Below are 22,244 nucleotides of genomic sequence, written 5' to 3' on the forward strand. Positions count from 1 at the left end.
GTCTTATTGTTGGGCCATCTGCTTGTGGTAAAACTACACTAATCGTTGATAATTTTTTATTGGCACCCAACTGGTTAGACTGGAAAAACAGGCACTTGTATATCTTCTCTAAGAGCTTGGAGCAATTAAAATATCAGCAGCTGATGAAGCTATATGATGGATTGGATATTGCCACTTTTGAACCAGATGTTAAGCCACTTCATGAATGTCTCGATAATTCTGTTGTTGTGTTTGATGACATTATACTGGATAATCAAAACAAGGTTAGGAATTTCTTTACACAGGGCCGACACAAAAACATAGATTGTTTCTACCTGGCACAGACTTTTTAAAAAATACCCAAGCAACTGATCCGAGACAACAGCAATTTTATATGTGTGTTTCATCAAGACAATACCAACCTCAAACACATACATGATGAATATGTAGGTGGGGACTTGAGCTACAATGATTTTTCCAAGTTTTGCAGCAGGTGCTGGAACCAGGACAGTTATGGGTTTGTCACAATTGATATGACAAGAACACCTAATAGTGGCAAATACAGAAATAAAATCAACAATTTTCTAGACATTGAAACATATATAAATAAACATGAAAAGGCCAATCATTGATGATCTTAAATTAAAAGATTATCTTGTAAAAATATTTAAAGGATGGAAATCAGAGAACCGTGGAATTTATGAAAAACACAAACAAACAGAACAGCCCATAATTGATGCTATTGGTGAATTAGGTAAAAATATCAAAACTGTTACAGAGCAAAATCAAAATTTGATCACAGAGCTTGTACCTGTAGCTGCAAGGAACATATTAGATTATCCATTCACCCCACTTTCCAGTATTCATACACCTAGTCCTATTGCTCCTAGAAGAATTGAGGCTAGTCAGGATCCTATTGAATTGGGTCTTCTTGCTCAAAAATATTTAACCACACCTAAAGACAATAAAGATGAGGTGTTTGGCTTATATGCCGACACAGAGCTTGATGGCAGCATCATACATAGAATTGGCAATTTCAGAGTAACATTTATGGGGGATGATCTGATTGTATATTCAGAATCTCGTCTCGGAGAAAAAGGTGCTTTTGTTAAGTACCCCGGCACACCTGGATTGTGGGAACTGATGACTAGGAAAAGGCCTGGCAGCTATACAGATCAAGATTATGAATATTACAAAGAAATATTAATAAAATCAGATGCTCTATACCAGAACAATGATCCCACACAAAAAAGAGTCAAGTCTAGCAGTGGGGCAAAATACAATAATTTAATCAAGCCCATATGGTCACAAATCAAGACTGGCAGTGGAATCAAACAATACAACACCCTGCCTAAAGAATTTGTCTGGGTTGATGATGTCAGGAAACTTGTAGATAGGTTATTGGTGATAGCTGGGGAGGAAAATGCTGGGAACCACAATTTTTACAATGAAAAGGTTGGAATTATGGACATGATAAGCACAAAATTGTCTAATTTTATAGTGAATGACACTAAGGGGATTGGATATCTCATAAAAATTATTAATACTCTACCACCTAAATTTTGGAATATTTCTGAGGGTCGGGGCCTTGTTAATGATATTATAAACAAGCTGCCATTTGAACTACATATTCCAGGCTATCAATATTGTGGTCCAGGCACAAAATTGGACCATAGATTAAACAGAGGTGATCCTGGTGTTAATCCCTTAGATGCTGCTTGTAGAGACCATGACATAGCATACAACACACATTCTGATCTTGACAAGAGACATGTTGCAGACAAGAAATTAGAAAAGGCTGCATTTGGCAGATTTGTAAGCAAAGATGCTTCTTTGAGTGAAAAAATAGCAGCATTGGGAACCACCATAGCTATGAGCACCAAACAAAAATTGGGGTGGGGGTTGTGAATATGTATATAATAAACCTACAATGAAGGCCAAGGGTGTTATGTATCAAATACCTTATGCAGGTCTCAAATCTCTTGGGCCTATTGACAGTTTTTTAACCAAAAAACAGCGCAAGAAAAAAAATTCTTGTATTGCAAAGGATCATGGTATGAAATTGTTACTTAGTACCCCCCAATTAAAAAAATTACAGCAATCAAGAAAAAAATCACATGTGGGGGGATTCATATTTACCATCCCTGCCATCTTAGCTGCTCTCGGGGCTGTGGGGAGCTTGGCCGGGGGATCAGCCGCCATAGCAAAAACAGTAATAGATGCCAAGAAAAATAGGGCAGAATTAGATGAATTGAAGCGCCATAACCTGGCCATTGAGAAACAAGGCAAAGGTGTTAAGAGAGCCATGAATAAGTTTAAAAAAACAAGAGCCGCTTACAAACCAAGATATTGAAGCTTTAATCAAGCCACTGGGCATCAAACATTTTAGAGGTGTGTACATGTCTGATTCTTTACCAGAACAACCACTCAACAAAGAGTGTGGCATTGTTAATTTGGATAAGTACAAAAATCAAGGCACTCACTGGATTTGTTATCTTAAATATTTAAAAGATGAGGCATTTGTGTTTGATTCATTTGGAGGTGTTCCACCTGAAAATTTAATAAAATATCTAAATTCAGCTAATCTTTATTACAATAATGCCCGTGTTCAAAACGTCAAAGATGTTAATTGCGGACATTTGTGTTTATCTGTTCTTAGATATATGTCTCAAATAAATAAACCATCAATTGAAGATTTTCAAAAAGCCTTGTGGTATCTGAAACATCATGGGGGTATTCCATCTCACCAGCCAAAATTCAATATTGAAACTCAATTGCATGATGACATAGTGTATCCCAAAACAATAGCTCTCAGGGCATTTTATGGCATGTACCTAATCCCCAATATTACACACCACAACAATACAATTGCAGTAGGGGATGAAAAAATTGTTATTACTCCAGGGCAGTATAATCTATCCACTCTAAATGCTCAATTACCCAGAGGTGTAGTGTTAAGTCAAAATTCTGTCACTCACAGAGTAGAAATTGTATCTGCTACAGAAACAGTGGATCTGGGTACTATAGGAGAGCTGTTAGGATTTGAGAACAACACAAAACTTGAACCAGGCATCAAACACACTGCTATGAATATACCTAAATTCTTAGCCATAGAGACTCTGAATATTCACTGTAATGTGGCTGAGGGTATGATCACCAAATCAAATGGCATAGGCACTCACAAACAAACCGGCATCATTGCAACATTCAAACCTAATTCTGAATTTATGGAGCCTATTATCTACAATCCATCCCCAACGTTATATTTTCCTGTGTGTCATAACAGAATAGATTATATTGAATTGATGGTCACTAATGAAAAAGAAGAATTAGTTGATTTTGCTGGAGCCACAACAACTGCAATCATAGAGATTAATATTTAAATAAAAATACATACAAGAAAAAAATGGAAAATATTGAGAGTTATGAGCTACAATCATTCCCCCCAAATAGGAGGACATTTGCAAATTTAAATCAACCCAACACAGAGATTGAGGTTGATCTTGATGTAGGGGATGGATTTATACACCCCCACAGAGCAGATTTATACATCAAATTTGATGTTGTAAAGCTCGATGGTACCGATTATCCGGCAAATTCAAATATAAGATTGGTAGATAATTTTGTGCCGCATCTTTTCTCTGAAATTGAGATCAGAAAGCATGGTGTTGTTATAAACAGAATAGATTATCCCGGCATTACCTCCACAGCTTTGGCCACATTAAAATTATCCAAAACCGAGGCTTCTTACTAGAAAATAGGTGGATTTGAGGCTGGTGAGAAAATATTATCTAAGAACCACACAGTGCTGTTCCCGATGCGCCTATTGCCAGGATTCTTCTCAGATTATAAAGATATTATGTGGAAGGGTGGTTTAAGAATCACATTTAGAAGAGCTGCAAATGATAACAATGCTTTGATGAGGTACAGTGCAATAAACCCTACAGGAGAAGCTCTGCCTAATACCCTACCAGATGCAGGCAAATGCATTATTCAGACTATGGAGTTAAGAATCCCGGTTGTTGAATATGAGGCCAGTTATGCTCTTAAATACAAAGCTGATATAATAAAAAATCCACAAATTTCTCTCCAATTTTATACATATCAATGTGTACAGAAGCCCGCAACTGGTGCTTATTATGAGTTTGATGCTACAAATTCATTCTCCAGCATACAATACGACATGCCTGATTTTGTGGTGGTACTGTTTCAGACTGGAAGACACAACAATCAGGAAAAAAATTCAAGCAAATTTGATAACTGCAACATCAAGAACATATATCTTAAAAATGGCAGAAATGAGGTCTTTCCTAGAGAAAATTACAATTTAGACATGTCCAAGGATGATTTCCTCAAATTATATGAGGCATTTACATCCTTCAAGAGAGTCACTACAGGCAATACTGACATGTATTACACACCAGATGAATTCAAAGCACAGAGACCCATGTTTGTAATCAACACTTCAAAAAGGAAACAAGTTGTGGTGAATGACAGGACAAACATTAAAATTATCTGTGAATTCCATGAGGCATTACCTGATGACACCATATGTAGTGTTATTCTCATAGGTGAAAAATCATATGTTTATGATGTAAGAAATGAGAGAGTCACGGAGCAATTCTAGAGGTCCGATTCAAACACAGAGGCCCTTTGATTATAAAACAATAATACCAACACTTTGCTGTCAGGGAGGCCTAGGGGCCTCTTAATTTTAAAACATATAAGCCATGGAACTATGTACACAGCACTTCTGCATATTGCAGGAAAGCTCATATCAAACAGCACTTCTGCTAGTAGCAGGAAAGCTTTTATATATATTACTTACCCAAATTTAACAGCACATCTGCTCGTGGCAGGAAAGCTCATATAAAACAGCACATCTGCATATTGCAGGAATTCAAAACAGCACATCTGCTAGTAGCAGGGAAGCTAAAAAACACAGCACATCTGCTCGTGGCAGGAAAGCTCATATAAAACAGCACATCTGCTCGTGGCAGGGAAGCTAAAAAACACAGCACATCTGCTCGTGGCAGGGAAGCTAAAAAACACAGCACATCTGTATTGCAGGAATATAGAAATATTCATTGCATTTCTGTAAGTTACACACAGACTCGGGGCTTATATTATTGCGTCAAGACCAAACCTAAATGCAATTCAGTTTGCATGACAATATCCAAGAAGCCAATATAATTATTACTAGGAATTTCCTCAATATGATGGATAGCAAGTAATTTTCCCTGAAAGGGTGCACAGTATAGATAAGAATTTTCTCTTTGAGTCCCATGATAAATGACATGTAATTTCCCTCTGAAAAAGCATAGTGCAGGTTATGCCAGCAGATAAAATCTCCCAGGCATACAGAAAGAAGCCATTACTAATTTCTCTTTGATGATGGATAATATGTTATTTCTCTCTGAAAAGACACAGTGTAGATTTTATCTGCTGGCATTAATTTCCCGGGCAAGCATGATTTATTGCTGGCCGAAACATGGGACTGATCAAAAGATTGGAAAAAACATGGAAGCAATTAATTATGTTTGTTCGCCTCTCTTCCATTGTATTGATCAGACAATTTTGCCTGCATAGCTGAGCTGATATTTTACGCAGACAACAGCAATAACAAAACTCTGGTGATTCCCAATAGAGAATAATTTTGCTCTGTTGTACAACATTTTTTACCAGGTTTAAGATCTGGGGGCTATCAACTAGCAATAATTATTCTCAAAATCTCACGTATGGAGATATTATTTTGCCACATGTATTTCAATCTCTCAGGATTCAAACCCGAGCCTCCCGATTACAAAGCAACAATATTAACATTTTGCCATCAGGAGAGGCTTCACATTTTACCAGGATTCAAACCCGAGCCTCCCGATTACAAGGCAATAAAAACCATGGAGCTATGCACCACACTCTACTGGGTCTCAGAACCCAGTAGCTATGAGCTTTATATTAATATACATGGCAGAATCAATCTGAGGGGGGGGGATCACCATTTCTACACTAGAATTCAATTCCTGGGATTTTGACAGAAAAACACACTATAAGCAATAAGATCATATGGGAACTTGGCATAGTTTTAAGTATAAGCAAATCTGTCTGAGGGGCTTCACCCTTTCTACACTAGAATTCAAAATTCTTAAAATTAAGAGCATATCACACTGGAAGAATTGGGGTATAAGCCCCTCTTGGCATTGTTTTAAGTGTAAGCAAATCGGATTGTTCAATCAAATAGCCTCTCCTTTTCTATGCTATAAGTGTCCTTATAGTAGGGCCAATACAACTACTTGAAATGGGATTTTCTCACTTCTACACGTTGGTCAATCAAATGGTGCTGGACTCTGAACGTCGATGCCTACCATTTTACTCAAAATAGCTTTATAACTTTTTAAAACCTTATACGTTAAGTACACTTGAAATGTATTATTAATAAATAAATAATGGCATAATCATAGCGAGTATTAGTTCGATTATGTTTAGGCTTGTTGACAAATATAAACTTTGGTTGAAATTAGTTGACAACTGAATATAATGTAATCGTTTAGCAGCGGCGGCGCCAGGATTATTCATTCTGAAAATAAGGAAAACATGAAACACGCATGCAACCTTTCAAAACTGGGGAGGGGTGGGCAAGGACAGGGCAACCTTGGTAGATAAGGTTTAGCATAGTGCGAGGGCAAAAATAGGAAAAAGCGGGGGCAACTGCATCCCTAATCGCCGCCACTGATTAACATAAATTACTGACTGAAATGAAATTATGTGTGTGAAGTATATAACTTTAGATTGACATCCATTTTCCAGGGAGGCTGCGCCCCCCTTGCCCACCCCCTAGACGTCCATAATGATATGTATTAAATCTTCTACTCCAAGAAAGTGGTCATACAGTGTAAACCTTCAGATACACGTTGCAGTCTTATTGAACTATGTAGTGAAATACAAAAAAAAAATCATCCTGCCCGTAAAAACCCAATTTTTGAACCTTTTCAATTTAACCAATGGAGGTACAAAATACATAGTACAGTGGGATCCATGAGTATTACCGTACAAATTGTCCATGACTATTTTCATTATTTTTCCTCTTACATCCTATGTGTTTTTAAGCTATGGATTTTTATATATGCTGGTGCAGAAGATGTAAACAGCTTGCTTTGAGTTTTCTTTTAATTCTTGAAGCTCTTATTGGGTGAAATAAAGTGCACGAACATGGTGATGGACAATTTGCACGGTAATACTCATGGATCCCACTGTAAACGCGAAGAGCACAGCAACTGTGTCATCTTTAAAATCCCTTCTACCGCACTATCCCCAACTACGAACTTTAAAATTTCTTCGTGAACATTGGGCCTCTTCCTAACAGTTTTTGAAAATGCTTGAAATAGTAACGTTTACTAGACATGTTACGTGGAACAAATACATATAACGTATTAACAAGAAGAACAAGCAGGCGGAAAATAAACCGTTTATCAACAATGCAAAAAAGAAACAAAACATAACTCACATTAAGCTATAGGCAATTATCAAAAACCACGGACAGACCACTTGAAGAAACAAGAGAAGAAAAAAATCATAACAATGCTGAGGAAAAAAAGCGGTCACTGATCTTTATAGAGGTTTCCGCCAGTGCAGAAAAGTATGTATATCGGCACCTCTTTCAGTGCTTGCCTGTTAAATACAATACCTAACATTCGGCGCTCAATATGACGACATGGCATAATATTACATTTTAATGTTAGTATTTTCAGTTCAACGTAGGGGGTGCGGAAGAAAATCAAGGGGAGCGCAAGCACCCCCTCGCGCCGCTCCCGTCTTTTAGTTTACTCTGGCCAATATCATTAAATTAACTTGGTAAGCGGTGATTTCCATTGGCATGTTTCATTTCGGAAACCGAAAACTCCAATTCATCAGAATATTTCCATTTCAATTCGTCAATGAAAATTGCTGCGCAAATTAAATTGACCGTTGTGCCCGTCAGTCAACCTCCAAATATGGAGATGGGTAGCCGAAATGACTGACAAAACTATTATAAACAGAAAATGGTAAATGTTTCATACATCGGAGACACATTTCTTCAATTTTACACAAGAAACTACTTACGGAAATGAGTTTCTCCAAGGTTTACAACGTTCGTCGAGGTATTTTCTTTCATCGTGGAATATATTTGACCGGGAAATCATGTATTTTTCAAGAGAAATATCTCTCCGAGGCACAATTGCCATTGCTTTCATTTGCTTGCCTTACGACAACCGGATGCTGCCTACGTTTGATGACGTAAGCCCCTGTCAGTGTTTCAAACCCTCCTTTTTTTCTTACTATGCTTGCCTAACATAACCAAACCTAACCTTATCGGAAATGGTTCGTGGGGCTATCCGTCAGCAATAGCTCGACCACAAGGGGAAAAACCTTCCGTCAAAAGAGTTCGCGCATCTTCCCTACCGTTATCTGTGCTCGGGGCAGTGTTGCCAGGTCAGACTTGAAAAAATCGGGAGATTGTTCCTTGGGAAACCAGAAGATCTGCTACAAAATTCGATGATCTAATAGTAGCGGATGAACGACGTTCTCGGGGGCGGCATAGGCGTGCGCACTGTGGGGGGGGGGGGCAAGGGGTCGTCCGCAGATTTCTTCCAGCGAGGGGGAAACAATGTATTTTTATCAGGCGGGTAAACGAGGCATATTACCCCGTAAAAAGGTTGCCCTCTCAGAAAACACCACTTGAGTTTGAAATTATCACTTTCCTACATCCTTATTACTGTGACTGAAATCAACTAATACGTCTGAAATAATAGGTACTTTTATGTCAACATTCATTTTCCAGAAGGGGAGGGGCTGGCGACCATCCTTGCACTTCCTTCTGGACGTCTATGCCGCATAATAATTTTGTAGAAAATTAAATATTAAAGTATAGAATAGTATATTAAGGATAGAAAACTAAGTATTTTGAAGCCCATGAAAGTTTCAAGCAACTACGGGGGAGGGGGTGCATTATTTCCTTTGTAATTGAACTATGCCGCTTCGTTCTCTAGCATATTTCTTGTTATTAACACTCACATGTTTTATTCGTCAGTTATGCTGCCTCTAGGTTGCTTCATTTAATATATATATATGTGTGTGTGTGTGTGTGTGTGTGTGTGTGTGTGTGTGTGTGTGTGTGTGTGTGTGTGTATACACACACACATATATATACGCCTAAAATTACATTAAGGGGATTTTCGATGGTTCCTGACGCTATTTACGCCCCTGTTTTGTTCCCACCAATACAATAAAACAGTGAGATGGAATGAGGTTTTTCTTTACCGACTGAACATTTATCAAAGCTTTTGCCCCTCTAATCCACTCTATCTCTCCCCTCCATGTTCAAGTAAGATGAGCAGGAAACGTGTTTTTGAGCAGGCATTGGAGGTTCCATAGCAATAGTTTTTTAAGGAATTCTCCCGAGAAATCAATAGGCCTGGCAACACTGACGTGGGCGCGCTAAAAAGCTCCTTCCCCCTGTCCTTTACCCCACTCGCCAGCGCGATGAGGTTCTGCGCAGGTTTCTTTCCTTGTGGTTCCTCTATACCCGGGCTCTACGTCGGCTACCGTGCCTAATGGTTCGTGGAGCTATCCGTCAGCTACCTGTGCATAATGTATAATTTCCACCGGTGACGAACACGATAGTAGGTATTTTTCGGTGAAGAAGGTTGAAACACTGCATACCCAGAACGTGAGTCAAGATGTGCCCGCCATATTGTGTGTTCCGGAAGCGAAGAAAGGAATAAAAAAAAGCACTCAGAATGTTAGAAATTGCGTTTGTTTTCGTGTAAAAAGCATAATGGCACCTTGAACTATGTTCCGCAATACACAATTGGTAAGTACGAACCATGCGAAACACAAAATATCCGATTTTAATGTCTCTCCGATCTATGAAACTGGTACCAAAAATGGTATAATTTAACAAGACAGGGAATTTATCCAATTTGTTTGAAATTTGGGCCTCGTAATCACGAATCTGCACTTAAAATTTGGCGCTTACTTGGGGGCAGGTGAATCCGGCCGATTTCTAACAAGCCTTTAACAGGGACTCTATAGAGAACGCCGGGGAGGCGGGGCCGCGTTAGCGGTTGGGGCCGGTAGGTAAATTACCCCAGGAGCGGAGCCCGGAATCGGTGGGAAATTTGGAAATCGAGGGTGTAGAAATAAGAACTTAATTTAGGTTATTTTGCTATTTCCACGTGTGAGCGCCAAATTTTGACTGCAGATTCGTGATTAGGGGGCCAAAATTAGTGAGTATGCCGAATTTCAAACAAAATGGAGAAATTCCCGGTATTGTAAAATCGCTCCCCAAAAATACCCAGAAAATTAGAGGTGCACCTTTTACACTTCTGTACGTACATAGACCTACTAGCTGCGTTGAACACAGGATTCTTGCATTAACACTTTACGAGTGTTCCTTTATGAATTTCTTCTGATCATAATTGTTCATTCTCTTCGTCGCGATTATCTTGAAGGGACAGAAAAGCGACGCAAAATAAGAAAACGCAAATGCCAACTGACATTGCGTCAGACGTAAGATATGCCACTACACATCTTCTTTCAACAGTAAATTTGATGCGTAAATTTATAACTGTTGTAACAATTTTAGTTATAACATCACAGGTTGTGTCAGATAGTCAGTAATTTATATTATTTTTTGGTCATATTTTAAAATAAGTCGTTGAGTGTGGCTCTTCTCAAATCCATTTCTCCCCTTGCCCTGGCCTACTCACAGGGACGAGTTCTCAAATGAAAGTAACTCCTGATAGCATACCCACAAGATGTAAGAAATAATGTACGGTAGCTACTTACCTTACACAACACTTCTGACGTGAGGGGCTGCATGTCTGACGAAAAAGACAGCTTTCAACGAACACACGGACGTAAGACAAGTCAGTATAGCAACTTTGTATTTTTATCTGTGTTTATAATAGCTTTCCGAGATGGGCGTGCTACTCTACATTGTCTTAAATTGAACCACACATTATTCCATGAAACTCGCCTTGCACACTGGACGGCTGATCGGCATGAATGCACATCGTCAAGACAGTGCACTCGTGCAATTTCCACGATAAATGACAAAGGTCACAATCACAAGCATAGGCGCCGACTCCATGGGGCTTGGGGGGGCTCGAGCCCCCCCCAATGTTAACGATGTGGGGGTAGAGCCCCCAAAATAATTTTGCTTAAGAGGATCTAATGTATTATTTTGCTTCCACTTGTAAAGTTTACTCTGAATTGTGACACATGAACTTAACTTTAAATACACATTTGAAATATACTAGACCATCAACTTTGGGGGGCTGGACCGCTAAACCATCAACTTTGGGGGGGGGGGCTATGACCAGAGACAGCAAAACACATGACATATTACTATATACTAAGTATATAATTATGAGTATTGTTAACATTTTTACTAAAAAGAGTTTCAAAAGAAGATGTGCATAAACTAGGAGAGTGGATGGGACGTTCAGACTACAAATGGCTCTCACATGACATTCAGAACGAGATAATTGATATATTATGGAGATCTGTTTTGCGCTCCGTGGTAGCAGATATTAAAAGTCGGGAATATTTTGCTATTATGGTTGACGAAACTTGTGACATATTCATCCGTGAAAAATTAACATTCGAACTGTAAATGAAAATTTTAATATTTTTGAGGAATTCATGGGCTTTTACGAGATTCCAAAAGATGAGCCCAAAATTTAAAAAAGGGAGGGAGTGAGTCATTCATTAATTTATTTCAGTGATCAGAGCCCCCCCAATAATTTTGACAAGTCGGCGCCCCTGATCACAAGTAACAAACACAGCATTTTGTACCAGAAAACACATACACGTTCAACGATGCCTGCCTGCACTGCATAGGCAGTAGAACAGATTGTTCACGCTTCGATGGTCAAACGATCTTGCACAGAAAAACGTAATTCTTCGGAGGAGAATTTGAACCACACATAGAGGCATTTCTCTTTCCACGTTTAGATATTATTCTAAACGTTATATGACTTACCTAATCGAGTCAATTTAAAATTACGTCATTACAATAACGATAACAGTTATATAACGATAGCAATTTACAATTCATTCAAGGACGCATTTAATGGGAGTTCCAGGGGGTCCGCCCTCTTCTGAAAGACTTAACAAGTACTAAAATAAAATTATGAAATATACTTGTTTAGCATTTGTTGTGTAATCGATGGTTATTTATTTCTGCCGAACTTACTGGAAGGCAAGTTTAGATTGGGATAATACTACGGCTTTGTGCACTGCTACGTATAATAATAGGCATAAAATATTAATCAGTAACTTCAGTTTTCGTCAACTGGATCTAACATCTTTTTTGTTATTCAATAAATATTCAATTTTTTATCTTTTTGACACTAATTTCCTTGCCAGGACAGTTGTATTTATACAAATTTTGGCGATCTAACAACACGTAAGCTAGTTAATGAATATGTGCTGTTACATCTATTCTTTAATATTATTTTTACATGTAAATTATATTATTGTATCAACTTAGACGCAGAGGCGAAGCGTCCGGTCATCGGGAGATGCGGCGATGACAAAGCAAAATAATAATAAAAAATTGCTTTTTAAATATTTTAGAGAAGAAGTAAAAAAATAAGTCAGAATACTCTCATATTTGAGCGAAATTAGTCACTCGACGCCATCAAACAGCTAGAAATACTCAAGAGATTGGCTAAGTTTAGCGAATCGAAGAGAGAGCCCAGTTCTACCCCCTGTACCCAGCCGTCCCGCTACGTTTCCTTCAAGGTCCCCTCGCTCTTGAAGGTCTGGTCATAAGAGGCCTTTTTCCAGCCCCCTTGTTTACAAACACGGCAGGCTTTCAGTGACGTCATAAGTAAGCAAAAGCATAAATTTCCCCACGGTTAGTGCTAGAAAGAGGGGGGGAGCAGTTCTAGATCCATTGTATTTCCTTCACAGTATTTCTCCTTTTCAATTTTTTTTTCTTTCTTTTGATCCTGCGGTTCAAATATCGTTTTCTGAAAATACTTTACAAAACACGAAGTACTTCAATGTTGTTTTGTGTTTACTATGCTTACGAATGACAAGACTGATCAAGATTTTTGTTCTCGAGGTGACAGACATACATACTTAGACAGAACCTTTCCCCTAACATATCTTAGTTTCACACCAGGGATGGTCAACAACATCAGGATTCCGGAAAATTTTAAATTTCGATTCGGAAATTTTACTACCAGGATTTCGGAGAGAGACGTTTAACAATTTTTCCATTTTTCGGTTAGAATTTAAGAAAGTTTAGTCTTCCTTATTTTACGATCATATACAACGTAGAAGAAAATTAATTTGGCCATCTCTACTTCACACGTCTGTACGAACACTGTTATCAGCATTATCAATGTAGAAATCCCCCCCTCCACGGTTGAAAGATTGACCCTGACGTTTGGCAAGTCTTGCGATGACCACGTAAAAATGTCACGCTTCGCCACTGCTTAAACGTTTACATTGTTATTATTATTTACGTAATCATAAATAAGGTTTTTGTCCTAATCAAGGGCCAGCCGCTGTGCTTTTAAGCTGCACCTGCTCGACTGTCTTGCGTTTGACTGAATACGAATGTTGTTGCCCTACATTTTCTACTTTTAACACACCACTTATTTATTCCCATTTGAGATAAGAATGTAGCCTTCCTTTGCGCCTATAAAAACGATCTTGATGGCATGTAAATCCTTAGAATTGCAGCAACATTACAGGCAGCTCTTGCCAGCGCCATCAGCGAGAAAACAATCAACTAACAAGCAGCTTTCAGGTTATTTTATCAGCGGCCTAACTCAAGTACGCACTTTATCTGAAAACCCGTTACAAGTAGGAAGAAAAGAGCATAAAGTGTAACGGAATCTGTGATATATATGTACGAGTTGTTCCTTACTAGACTTCCGTCAATTATTGTTTTAAATTTTATTGCCAACTACCTTGACTTCAAAACTGGTGTTATGCACACAGTGGCGTGCACAAGACGGGGCAAGGTGGGAATTCATAACACCCCTTTTGGTCTCGTATTTCTTAAAAGAACATCAAAGGCAAACAAAAGATGGCAAAATGAGGTCAGACTACTAAAATAGTGTACGTAACCCCCGCCCTTTCGAAAATCCTGGACATGTTAGATAGGACCTATATTTAGCGTTAGAGCCTCGGCAATCGAGACGATAAGGCGTCTGACTGCCACACGGAAGATTGGAGTTCGATTTCGGAGGTGGATAATCTTAGATGCGAATATTCCCGTCAATCTAATCTCCCTGTATAAGTAGCTTTAGTGGTCGCTCAGCTTCTCATCAGTGTGCTGCTGGTGAATGTGCCTCCAGGGTGGGCACAAAGTCTGTCCTCAGGAATGATTGACATTATGGCCGATACGAATGTCTACAGTGGCATGCTAAAGAGGGGTTGGTGGGGATCATAACCCCCCTTAGATCAAGTATTCCTAAAAAAAAGAATGTCAAAGGCAAGAAGAGATGACAAAATGAGGGCTGACTACTAACACAACTATACATAAACCTCCCTTTGAAAATCCTGGGCACGCCACGAATGTCTATACCATAGAAGGTATATACTTATACTTATATATGTATAGGTGCATGACCGTTAAAGGAGGTATTTTTGAATTTGAAGAACACTAATGTTTAACATTTTAAACATATCCTCTTATATTAGAATATGGAGTGGGAGAATATAAAATATATATAAACTGATAATTCATCCATATATTAAATCTACCTGCACCAACTACCAAAAATGTCAGAGATGCAGTGTTCCATAAAAACAAAATCAAATCAAACAGACTCTACACCACTTTATAATTACAGAGAAACTTAGTACTTACGGTTTACGCAAAGCTGTGTTTAGTTCTTCTGTTTTTTGTTCCTTGACTGCCACTTGGTGCGCTGTTGTCTCCTGTTCTCTAGTGTTAATTGCTGCATTATTAATGATTATTTCATAGGCTGACGCAGTCACGAAACTATCGCAAATATTAAGACAACAGTGGAAGCAAACCACACAAAGATTTATGAGAATTCTGGGCAGATGTAGTTTTTTCGGAATTTGTAATATCATAGTGGTTATTTCATAGAGAGAATTTTTTGTAAACTACTAGGCCGACATTGGTCAAAGGTTCAGCAGAACCTTAATGGAGGTGTGGATAATATGAGTGTCTCTTGTATGTATAAAATTAGCGACGTTCTTATTGTGGTTTATGCTAGTTTTGGAAACTTATTTCACTAATTTTCTCTTTTCCAGGAAAGCTTCTTTGTTATTCTTGGAGGATTTCTGTTCATAATTGCGGGAAGCATAATCTTTGCGGCACTCGAATATGTTCCTCACGGTTTGGTGGACAACGCAGCAGTACTGGGAACCATTGCACTCTTGACAGGTTTTCTGTTTCTTCTGGACTTCGTACTTTCCGGTTCAAGAAGGAAACGAGCAAAGATAAAGAAAGGACACAGATCAATTCAGACTGAAGTTCCTATTGGTGACGAAACAAACGGTTCGCTAACATCTATCAATTTTGAGCAAGAAGCCGATGAGACGAATGATGAAAGGGAGACTCGTCAGACTGTTCCAAAATCTCATGATGAGAAGCATGACGATAGTGTTCAAGAAGTGAAGACATTATATGCTGCTTCAGTAGTGACAACTAGGACACAGGAAACAGTGCGAAACAATATCTCAGTGAAGGTGAATGGAATTAATAATCATCGTACTGAAGAAATTGAAATGAAGCAACATCAGGCTTTTTCCACCCAGACTCCCCAGACTTTGGGTGTTTCGGGTCAGGTGCAAGAAAGTAATGGTCATTGCAGACAACAACAAAGTTTAGAAATTCCTTCCAGGCAGCCGACAACACAGCTTCATCGCTTTATGACAAGTTCACCAGAGTCATACAGAAAAGTCTCTCAGGATTATGAAAGAAATCGGGTGACTCAAACAGGGAATGCTCGTTTATCCGATGGGTTAGGCCATGCTGATGGTATTTCAGGCCAACACAAAGGAGGGAACACTAATATTGTTTATCCGCATGAGCAAAGATCTACAGAACAATTTCAGGACAGCACGAGACAATTTACCAAACCCACCCACACAAACCAACATTCTGCATGGAGTGCAAGGGATATTTCTATCCCTTATCCAACTGGACACGGTGATCTAGACAAACCTAGGCGAGAAGAGTTCACGTCAAACAGTATGCCTGAAAACTGGTACGACACACCACCAATAAAACGAGCGAATGACCTGACGGCACCGGATCACTTTTACGACAAACTGCAACCAAAAACCAATTTTCAAAATCAGCATCTTGATGGCATCCATATTGAGGGAACAAATTCAGAAGAAAGATCAATCAATCCTGGTACACAAATGCAATATCACAAAACCATTGCGACAGATCTGCCTACACTGTCAACTTTCCCTAATGAACCGTCTTACGGAAAGCCAATCATGCAGCAAGTTTCCGTCAATGAAGGTTTCCTACCAGACAAACTGCAGAAAGTTAAAATAGTATATGTACACAATTTGCCTCAAAACCATCAAACAAGCACATCTTTCCCACAGACTTCCGCAGAGGCAACCAATCGAAATGTAGATTCCACAAAGCCATCAAGAACATTAACGCCACTTGACCCCGGATATGTACTTCATACCGCACAACGCTGGCCAAATGCTTTACCTCCCGAGAAAAGGGTTCGCTTGGGGGAGGTTACGGAAATACAAGACTGGGACTCTCGGTCGCACTCTGAAGGGGAGATCTCGCAGCTAGCCTACTGCCATCACTGTTCCAATGCCATGATACTGACGCCATTTTTAGAACATATTGAAAGTTCGGAAAGTAGTCCGACGTCGGTAGATTCACATAACCCTAATAATCGTTCCACGTGCTGTGGCTCATCACCTGGTCAAGTGAACTTCCACTTGGCATGTCCAAGAGATGCCAGAAGATGTTCGGAACCAACCACTCCAGGAAGACCTGGTATCACGGCAGAGGCTCTGCAAAGAGTAATGTACCAGAAGCAGTTCTGCAAGCCACTGAGAAATCAACAGAATTAAAAAGAAGTTCTAGAAGCTATTACTAAGACCTACTGCATATTGCAGAGAGTTCAGTTGCAACATTTGGAGTAAAAATTAATACATCAATTACTATATATTGTATAATATTGTAATGATATCAACAAAAAAGTTAGTCCCTGATATGCAAATGTTAGTTCTGAAGTATTTTAATTGTACTCTAGTTAGGAAATAATGAAAATGGATTATTTCTACTGTCCTATTTGTACAAGCTAGATTCTTTATCATTTTTTGCATACCAGAAATGTTGTTTCTCTGTTCATCTCACAGAACTTAGACACTTATCAATTGAAGTATCAATTCTGTTTTATAAGTTGCATTCTTAAGAGTATAATTTTTATCAATATGTAATAATAATAATATGTTTAATATGTAACTAAGTAAAAATCTATGTCATATCTAACTTTGTGAAGTAAAATAAAAATTTCCACATGATTATTTCTCTTGTATTTTATGGCTGTTACAAGCACAAAATATGTCTCGAATCGTGGCCATGCAGTCTAAGGTGTCATGCTTTCGGCCCCAGCTATGGGACGCGCACAGATTCAAGTCTCCTGAGATTTGGCCAGTGTGTAAGATCGATAGCCACCCATCATCGTGACGAAACTGGGGAGCTATGAACGAGCAGCGTAACCTGGTCAGGGAAACCTATGATGACGACGATGACTGGGTGTTCGTCTTGCCAGCCTCACTCCCAATGCCAAGGTGAGAGATCATCGAAGCAGTTACGGGGTGATGTGTGGTGTATGGTCAGAACGACGACCCCCCCCCCGCCGTTATTGTTGTAGGTTTCCATGACTGAGTTACGTTACTCATCCGTAGCTCCCCAATTTCCTCATGATGGTGGGTGGCCACTGGTCCCATATACAGCCCAAAATGTCAGGAAAAGTTGTTACGCTTCCTGCAGGAGACTCGAACCTGTACACGTCCCGTAGCCCGAGCTCAAAGCTTAAAAATTACACAGTATGGCCACAATGCGGGACATTATTTTACTATTGCTATTATTATTTAAAAATAACATTTTAATCAAATTTTAATTATGGATGCTAAATATTAATCAAACTAAAAGTAAATGCCTGATGAAGGGAGCGTGTTTTCTCCTAAAACGTTACAACAAAAATTGTATTTGTGCTTGTAACAGCCATGAACTAAAAGAGGAATACTTCTACAATGCAAGCAATACGTTCATACAGGAAAAGTTATGATTACTCTAAGATGACACACAAGTAAAATTTTCCAAATGTTACATCCATCACCATGGAATTATCTTGGTGGCAAATTGTCATGAACGTTAGAAATACAGACATATAGGTCTTTGTAAAGTATTATGCACAAGTATTACCAAGCAAACTGTCAATCACTTTATTTATTCTATTTGTTTTAAGCAATGAGAACTTTAACAATAACAAGAAAATGTCACACAACCTTGGAACCAGCATTCCTTAAAAAAAAAAAAAAAAACACCGAATTCGAGGGAAAAATAAATGATAATAGTCATGGAAAATTTGCTAAGCAATACTTATGCATCCCACTGTACAATAATTTATACAACGTAGTAACCATACCCAAATTTTCACACTCTATAAAGATAATAATTTTTTTGCATCTTCAAGTAAATGATTGAGACCAAATGAAAACGAGGATGGATATTATGAATTTTACCCTGGGCAAATATGTTATATAAAGCATCTTTTTTGTAGTTGGTTCTACAAGTATGTGGAAAAATAATTATTTCAAATGCAGGACATTTTGTTTCATTCCCGGATAAAGAGAAAGAAAAAAATGTATAGTAACATATCGCCGTAGGAGAACCAAATAAATTTAACTTAAAAAAGCTGTTTTCAATTTTGTTTAAATGATCTCCTATGAAGAGATTGACACTCTCCACTTCTAATCTTTATGATATCTGATATAAGTGACAATTTTTTGTGTAATTAATAAAAATAATATATTTTTAATTTAGTAATTTATTTGTACTTTTAATAACATTATAAATATGTATATCGTATATGGGGGAAGGGGAGCCACATTATCTCCAATTCACAGACTCTTTTTAAGTCAGACATACTGTATTTCTAAGAATACATTTTTACCTCTCCTGTGAATTTGATAAATTGAAGTCGTGTCCTTTTGGTTCTTACACGACTATATGTTCATCTCATTTACAATAAAATGTTCTATTAGGTAAAATATGTACTATGTCATAGTTTGTTAATTTGTTATGAATATGACGTACTCTGACACACATTAAAATGTGCTTACCCAAATCTTACTTTTGTTTGATTCCAATAAAAATACAAATTTCTTTAAATCTCTTGCAATAATATATAGGGTGGTCCAAAAATATGTTACCACTTACTCTGGAGGTTGAGTTATTGATATTATGTTTATATTTTGTGTTATAATGTACAAGGTAGATAAAATCTTACCCTCATTTGAAACTTATTCTAAATTTATATGTTTATTTACTGTACATTGAGAACGGTGGAGCCCAGGTTGAAGGTGTTCACTGATTGAATGATGGAGCTGAGCCAAAACATAAAAATGTATTTCACAAATCAAACACAATGACAACAAAATAAACATAATAACTCAACCTCCCATATAAGTGGTTTAACATTTTTTTTGGACCACCCTGTATAGTTTCAATTTTACTGTATTAAATAACAGAAACGCACAATTACTAATTTCAAATTTTATTTTCATATAGATATAGAATAATTACATGCTACATCAACTTAAAATGTAAACAGAATTAGTGTACATGTATGTATGTGTGTGTGTGTAAAACATCTATACCAAATATATATATATATAGACAATGAACACTTATACAGACAAAGACACACACATACATACACAATTCATACATGCCTTGATAGTAAGTTAGGCACTACTAAAGTAAATACATTGAAAAATAAAAATTCATACACTGCAATTGGTGATAATATTTCTTGGGAGAAAAATTGATTTAGAGTTTTAAAAAAACTTTTAAAATTCAAATGTTTTTAATTAAAAAATCACGTCAAAATTATTATTTAATTTTCCCTATATTTTTATCACACAAAACAGTGATATTTTATTTTATACAAGCATTTACTTCTTGTCTTTATACGTTATGCACGCAAAATGAGCATTTATTTGGAAAAAAAAAGTTGCACAATCTTGTTTAATGTAATTTCTGTAGCAATTAGTAAATATGAACTACAAACTGAAAAACTAAATATGCTGACCAAGGCAGTAATTTATTTTATTAAAAACATAAACTAAACGTAACGTTTCAACCTTCTAGCAAGGTCTTCTTCAGACTCTGTATCAAGTACAAGACTTTTGTACTTGATACAGAGTCTGAAGAAGACCTTGCTAGAAGGTTGAAACGTTACGTTTAGTTTATGTTTTTAATAAAATAAATTACTGCCTTGGTCAGCATATTTAGTTTTTCTAATCATGGAAACAAGGCTTAATGGTGTTATAATACAAACTGAAACCTTATTTTACATAAATATTGCACATGTAGGAGAATTATTTAAACATCAGTAAAAGGGAGGGAAAGAGGAAAATAAATAATATACTGAATATACAGAATGCTAAAAGAAGAAAATGAACTTTGAAAAATCCTACAGTATGCACCTTTGAATATACGGAGAAAATTTTAACAACCACTGTGTTTTTGCATTAAAGGTTGAACAATAAATCTAATATAATGGGATTTATGTAATTTAAGAAGTCACAATTATACACACAACAGAAAGAATAGTTACAGATTATTAAAAAGAAGTTTAAAATCTGAACATCGTCTGTTAATGTAGGACGGCACTGCATTGAAAAGAAAACTATACCATCGAAGACCTTTACCACTAAAACGCCACTCTTGCAGTTCAGATTATGTACAATGCATAAGGCATCAGTCACTTTTAAGTACAAGGCACCATTAAAATATTGAGCAGAAGTTAGATTCGAAAACATTTTTCTATAATACATGAGTATTGGCTCCGAGACAAGTACTTACAACTGAGAGGGACCATAAAATTTCAGGGGTATGTACATTGTAAGCAAATACTACTTTCTGATTCCTCGACAGGTTTTCTAATTGCTTTTACACACATTATTCCGATTACTCTTCTAGAATGGTGTGAACTTATTTACAAAATACAATTAGTCACAGTCATCAGATTTTGCGATAACCACGATCATTAAATACTTTTTCAAACTGGATATAAAATCATTTATGATATTCTTATGAATACGGTTTAATTTTTTTAAAAAAATATATGCATGGTGATGTTACATGCAAATATTCATTAGATTATGAGACTCGCACACGAATCTCGTTAAAACCGGAAGTTTTGATATTTCAAAAAACATGAATTATTATTTTACTTGAATCTTAACTGTATACATTGCAGACTCACATAGCTTGCAGTTTCTCAAGAGTAACATATAGTGAAGTACCTCCCACAACATACAACATATCTCTGTCTTTCAAGCTATTATTGCTCGGGGCAGTTCTAAATAGCCGACAGAGTTTGCACCAAAAAATCTCTCACAACACTCAATGCAGTGTGGCAGAGTCCTTTCTCACATATTCCACAAATTTGAGCAAAACTAGCAGAACATAATCACATTTTTCCCTCCACACAACATCCCTTCCTTTCCAAATTTTATAAGGTTTGGTTTCTAAGGCACTGTGCCTATCACAGAGTTCGCACATATTCACTCTTGCACACTTAAAAAAAATATTAAATACCTGCCGAACTTGCAGATACATTTTTCTTACTCCTATCTGGAGAGAGTTACATCCCCTGGGTTGTCTCCCCTTGTTATTCCTCGATGTCTTTGTTCCATTGTGATGTACTGTCGTATAAGCCTGGATATCTCGTGGGCCTGGTCAGTCTGGAGCCGGGTGATTCTTTGCTGCATTAGATTGCCACACTTCATATCCAAGAATAATGTACCATCTTCTGATTTCACCTTACGGGTTGATATGACTTCAGAGAATGGGTAGTGGATCAGAGTTTCCTGAATAAAATAAGGTAGAAAAATGCAAATTTGTCTCATGATGGTAGAAAGAATTTAAAATTAATGGAAATTTATAAATTACACACACACACACAAGTGATTCTAACCCCCTTCCATATAAATACTGATCTATAGTG

At 37.5% G+C, this 22,244-nt stretch overlaps 2 protein-coding genes across 12 annotated transcripts in view; one reads left to right on the forward strand and one right to left on the reverse strand.

Moving 5' to 3' along the window:
* The window catches only part of LOC145978187 (uncharacterized), a 34,506-nt gene extending 17,436 nt beyond the window's left edge, over window positions 1–17,070 (forward strand). Inside the window, exon 3 of the mRNA XM_083110627.1 lies at window positions 15,265–17,070. Coding sequence (XP_082966753.1) covers window positions 15,265–17,070 — 1,806 coding nt within the window. The remainder of the gene's footprint in view (window positions 1–15,264) is intronic.
* A 3,394-nt stretch (window positions 17,071–20,464) lies between these two features.
* The window catches only part of LOC145978267 (unconventional myosin-XV-like), a 536,876-nt gene continuing 535,096 nt past the window's right edge, over window positions 20,465–22,244 (reverse strand). For 9 of the 11 annotated variants that reach the window (XM_083110775.1, XM_083110774.1, XM_083110769.1 and 6 more), the window contains one exon: window positions 20,465–22,107. In XM_083110775.1, the coding sequence (XP_082966901.1) occupies window positions 21,868–22,107 (240 nt within the window). In that variant the 3' untranslated portion in view covers window positions 20,465–21,867. The remainder of the gene's footprint in view (window positions 22,108–22,244) is intronic. The other 2 variants (XM_083110777.1, XM_083110778.1) reach the window with 2 other exon arrangements.

The sequence above is a fragment of the Lepisma saccharinum genome, chromosome 24, assembly GCF_977018435.1.
Source record: "Lepisma saccharinum chromosome 24, izLepSacc3.1, whole genome shotgun sequence".
NCBI lineage: Eukaryota > Metazoa > Arthropoda > Insecta > Zygentoma > Lepismatidae > Lepisma > Lepisma saccharinum.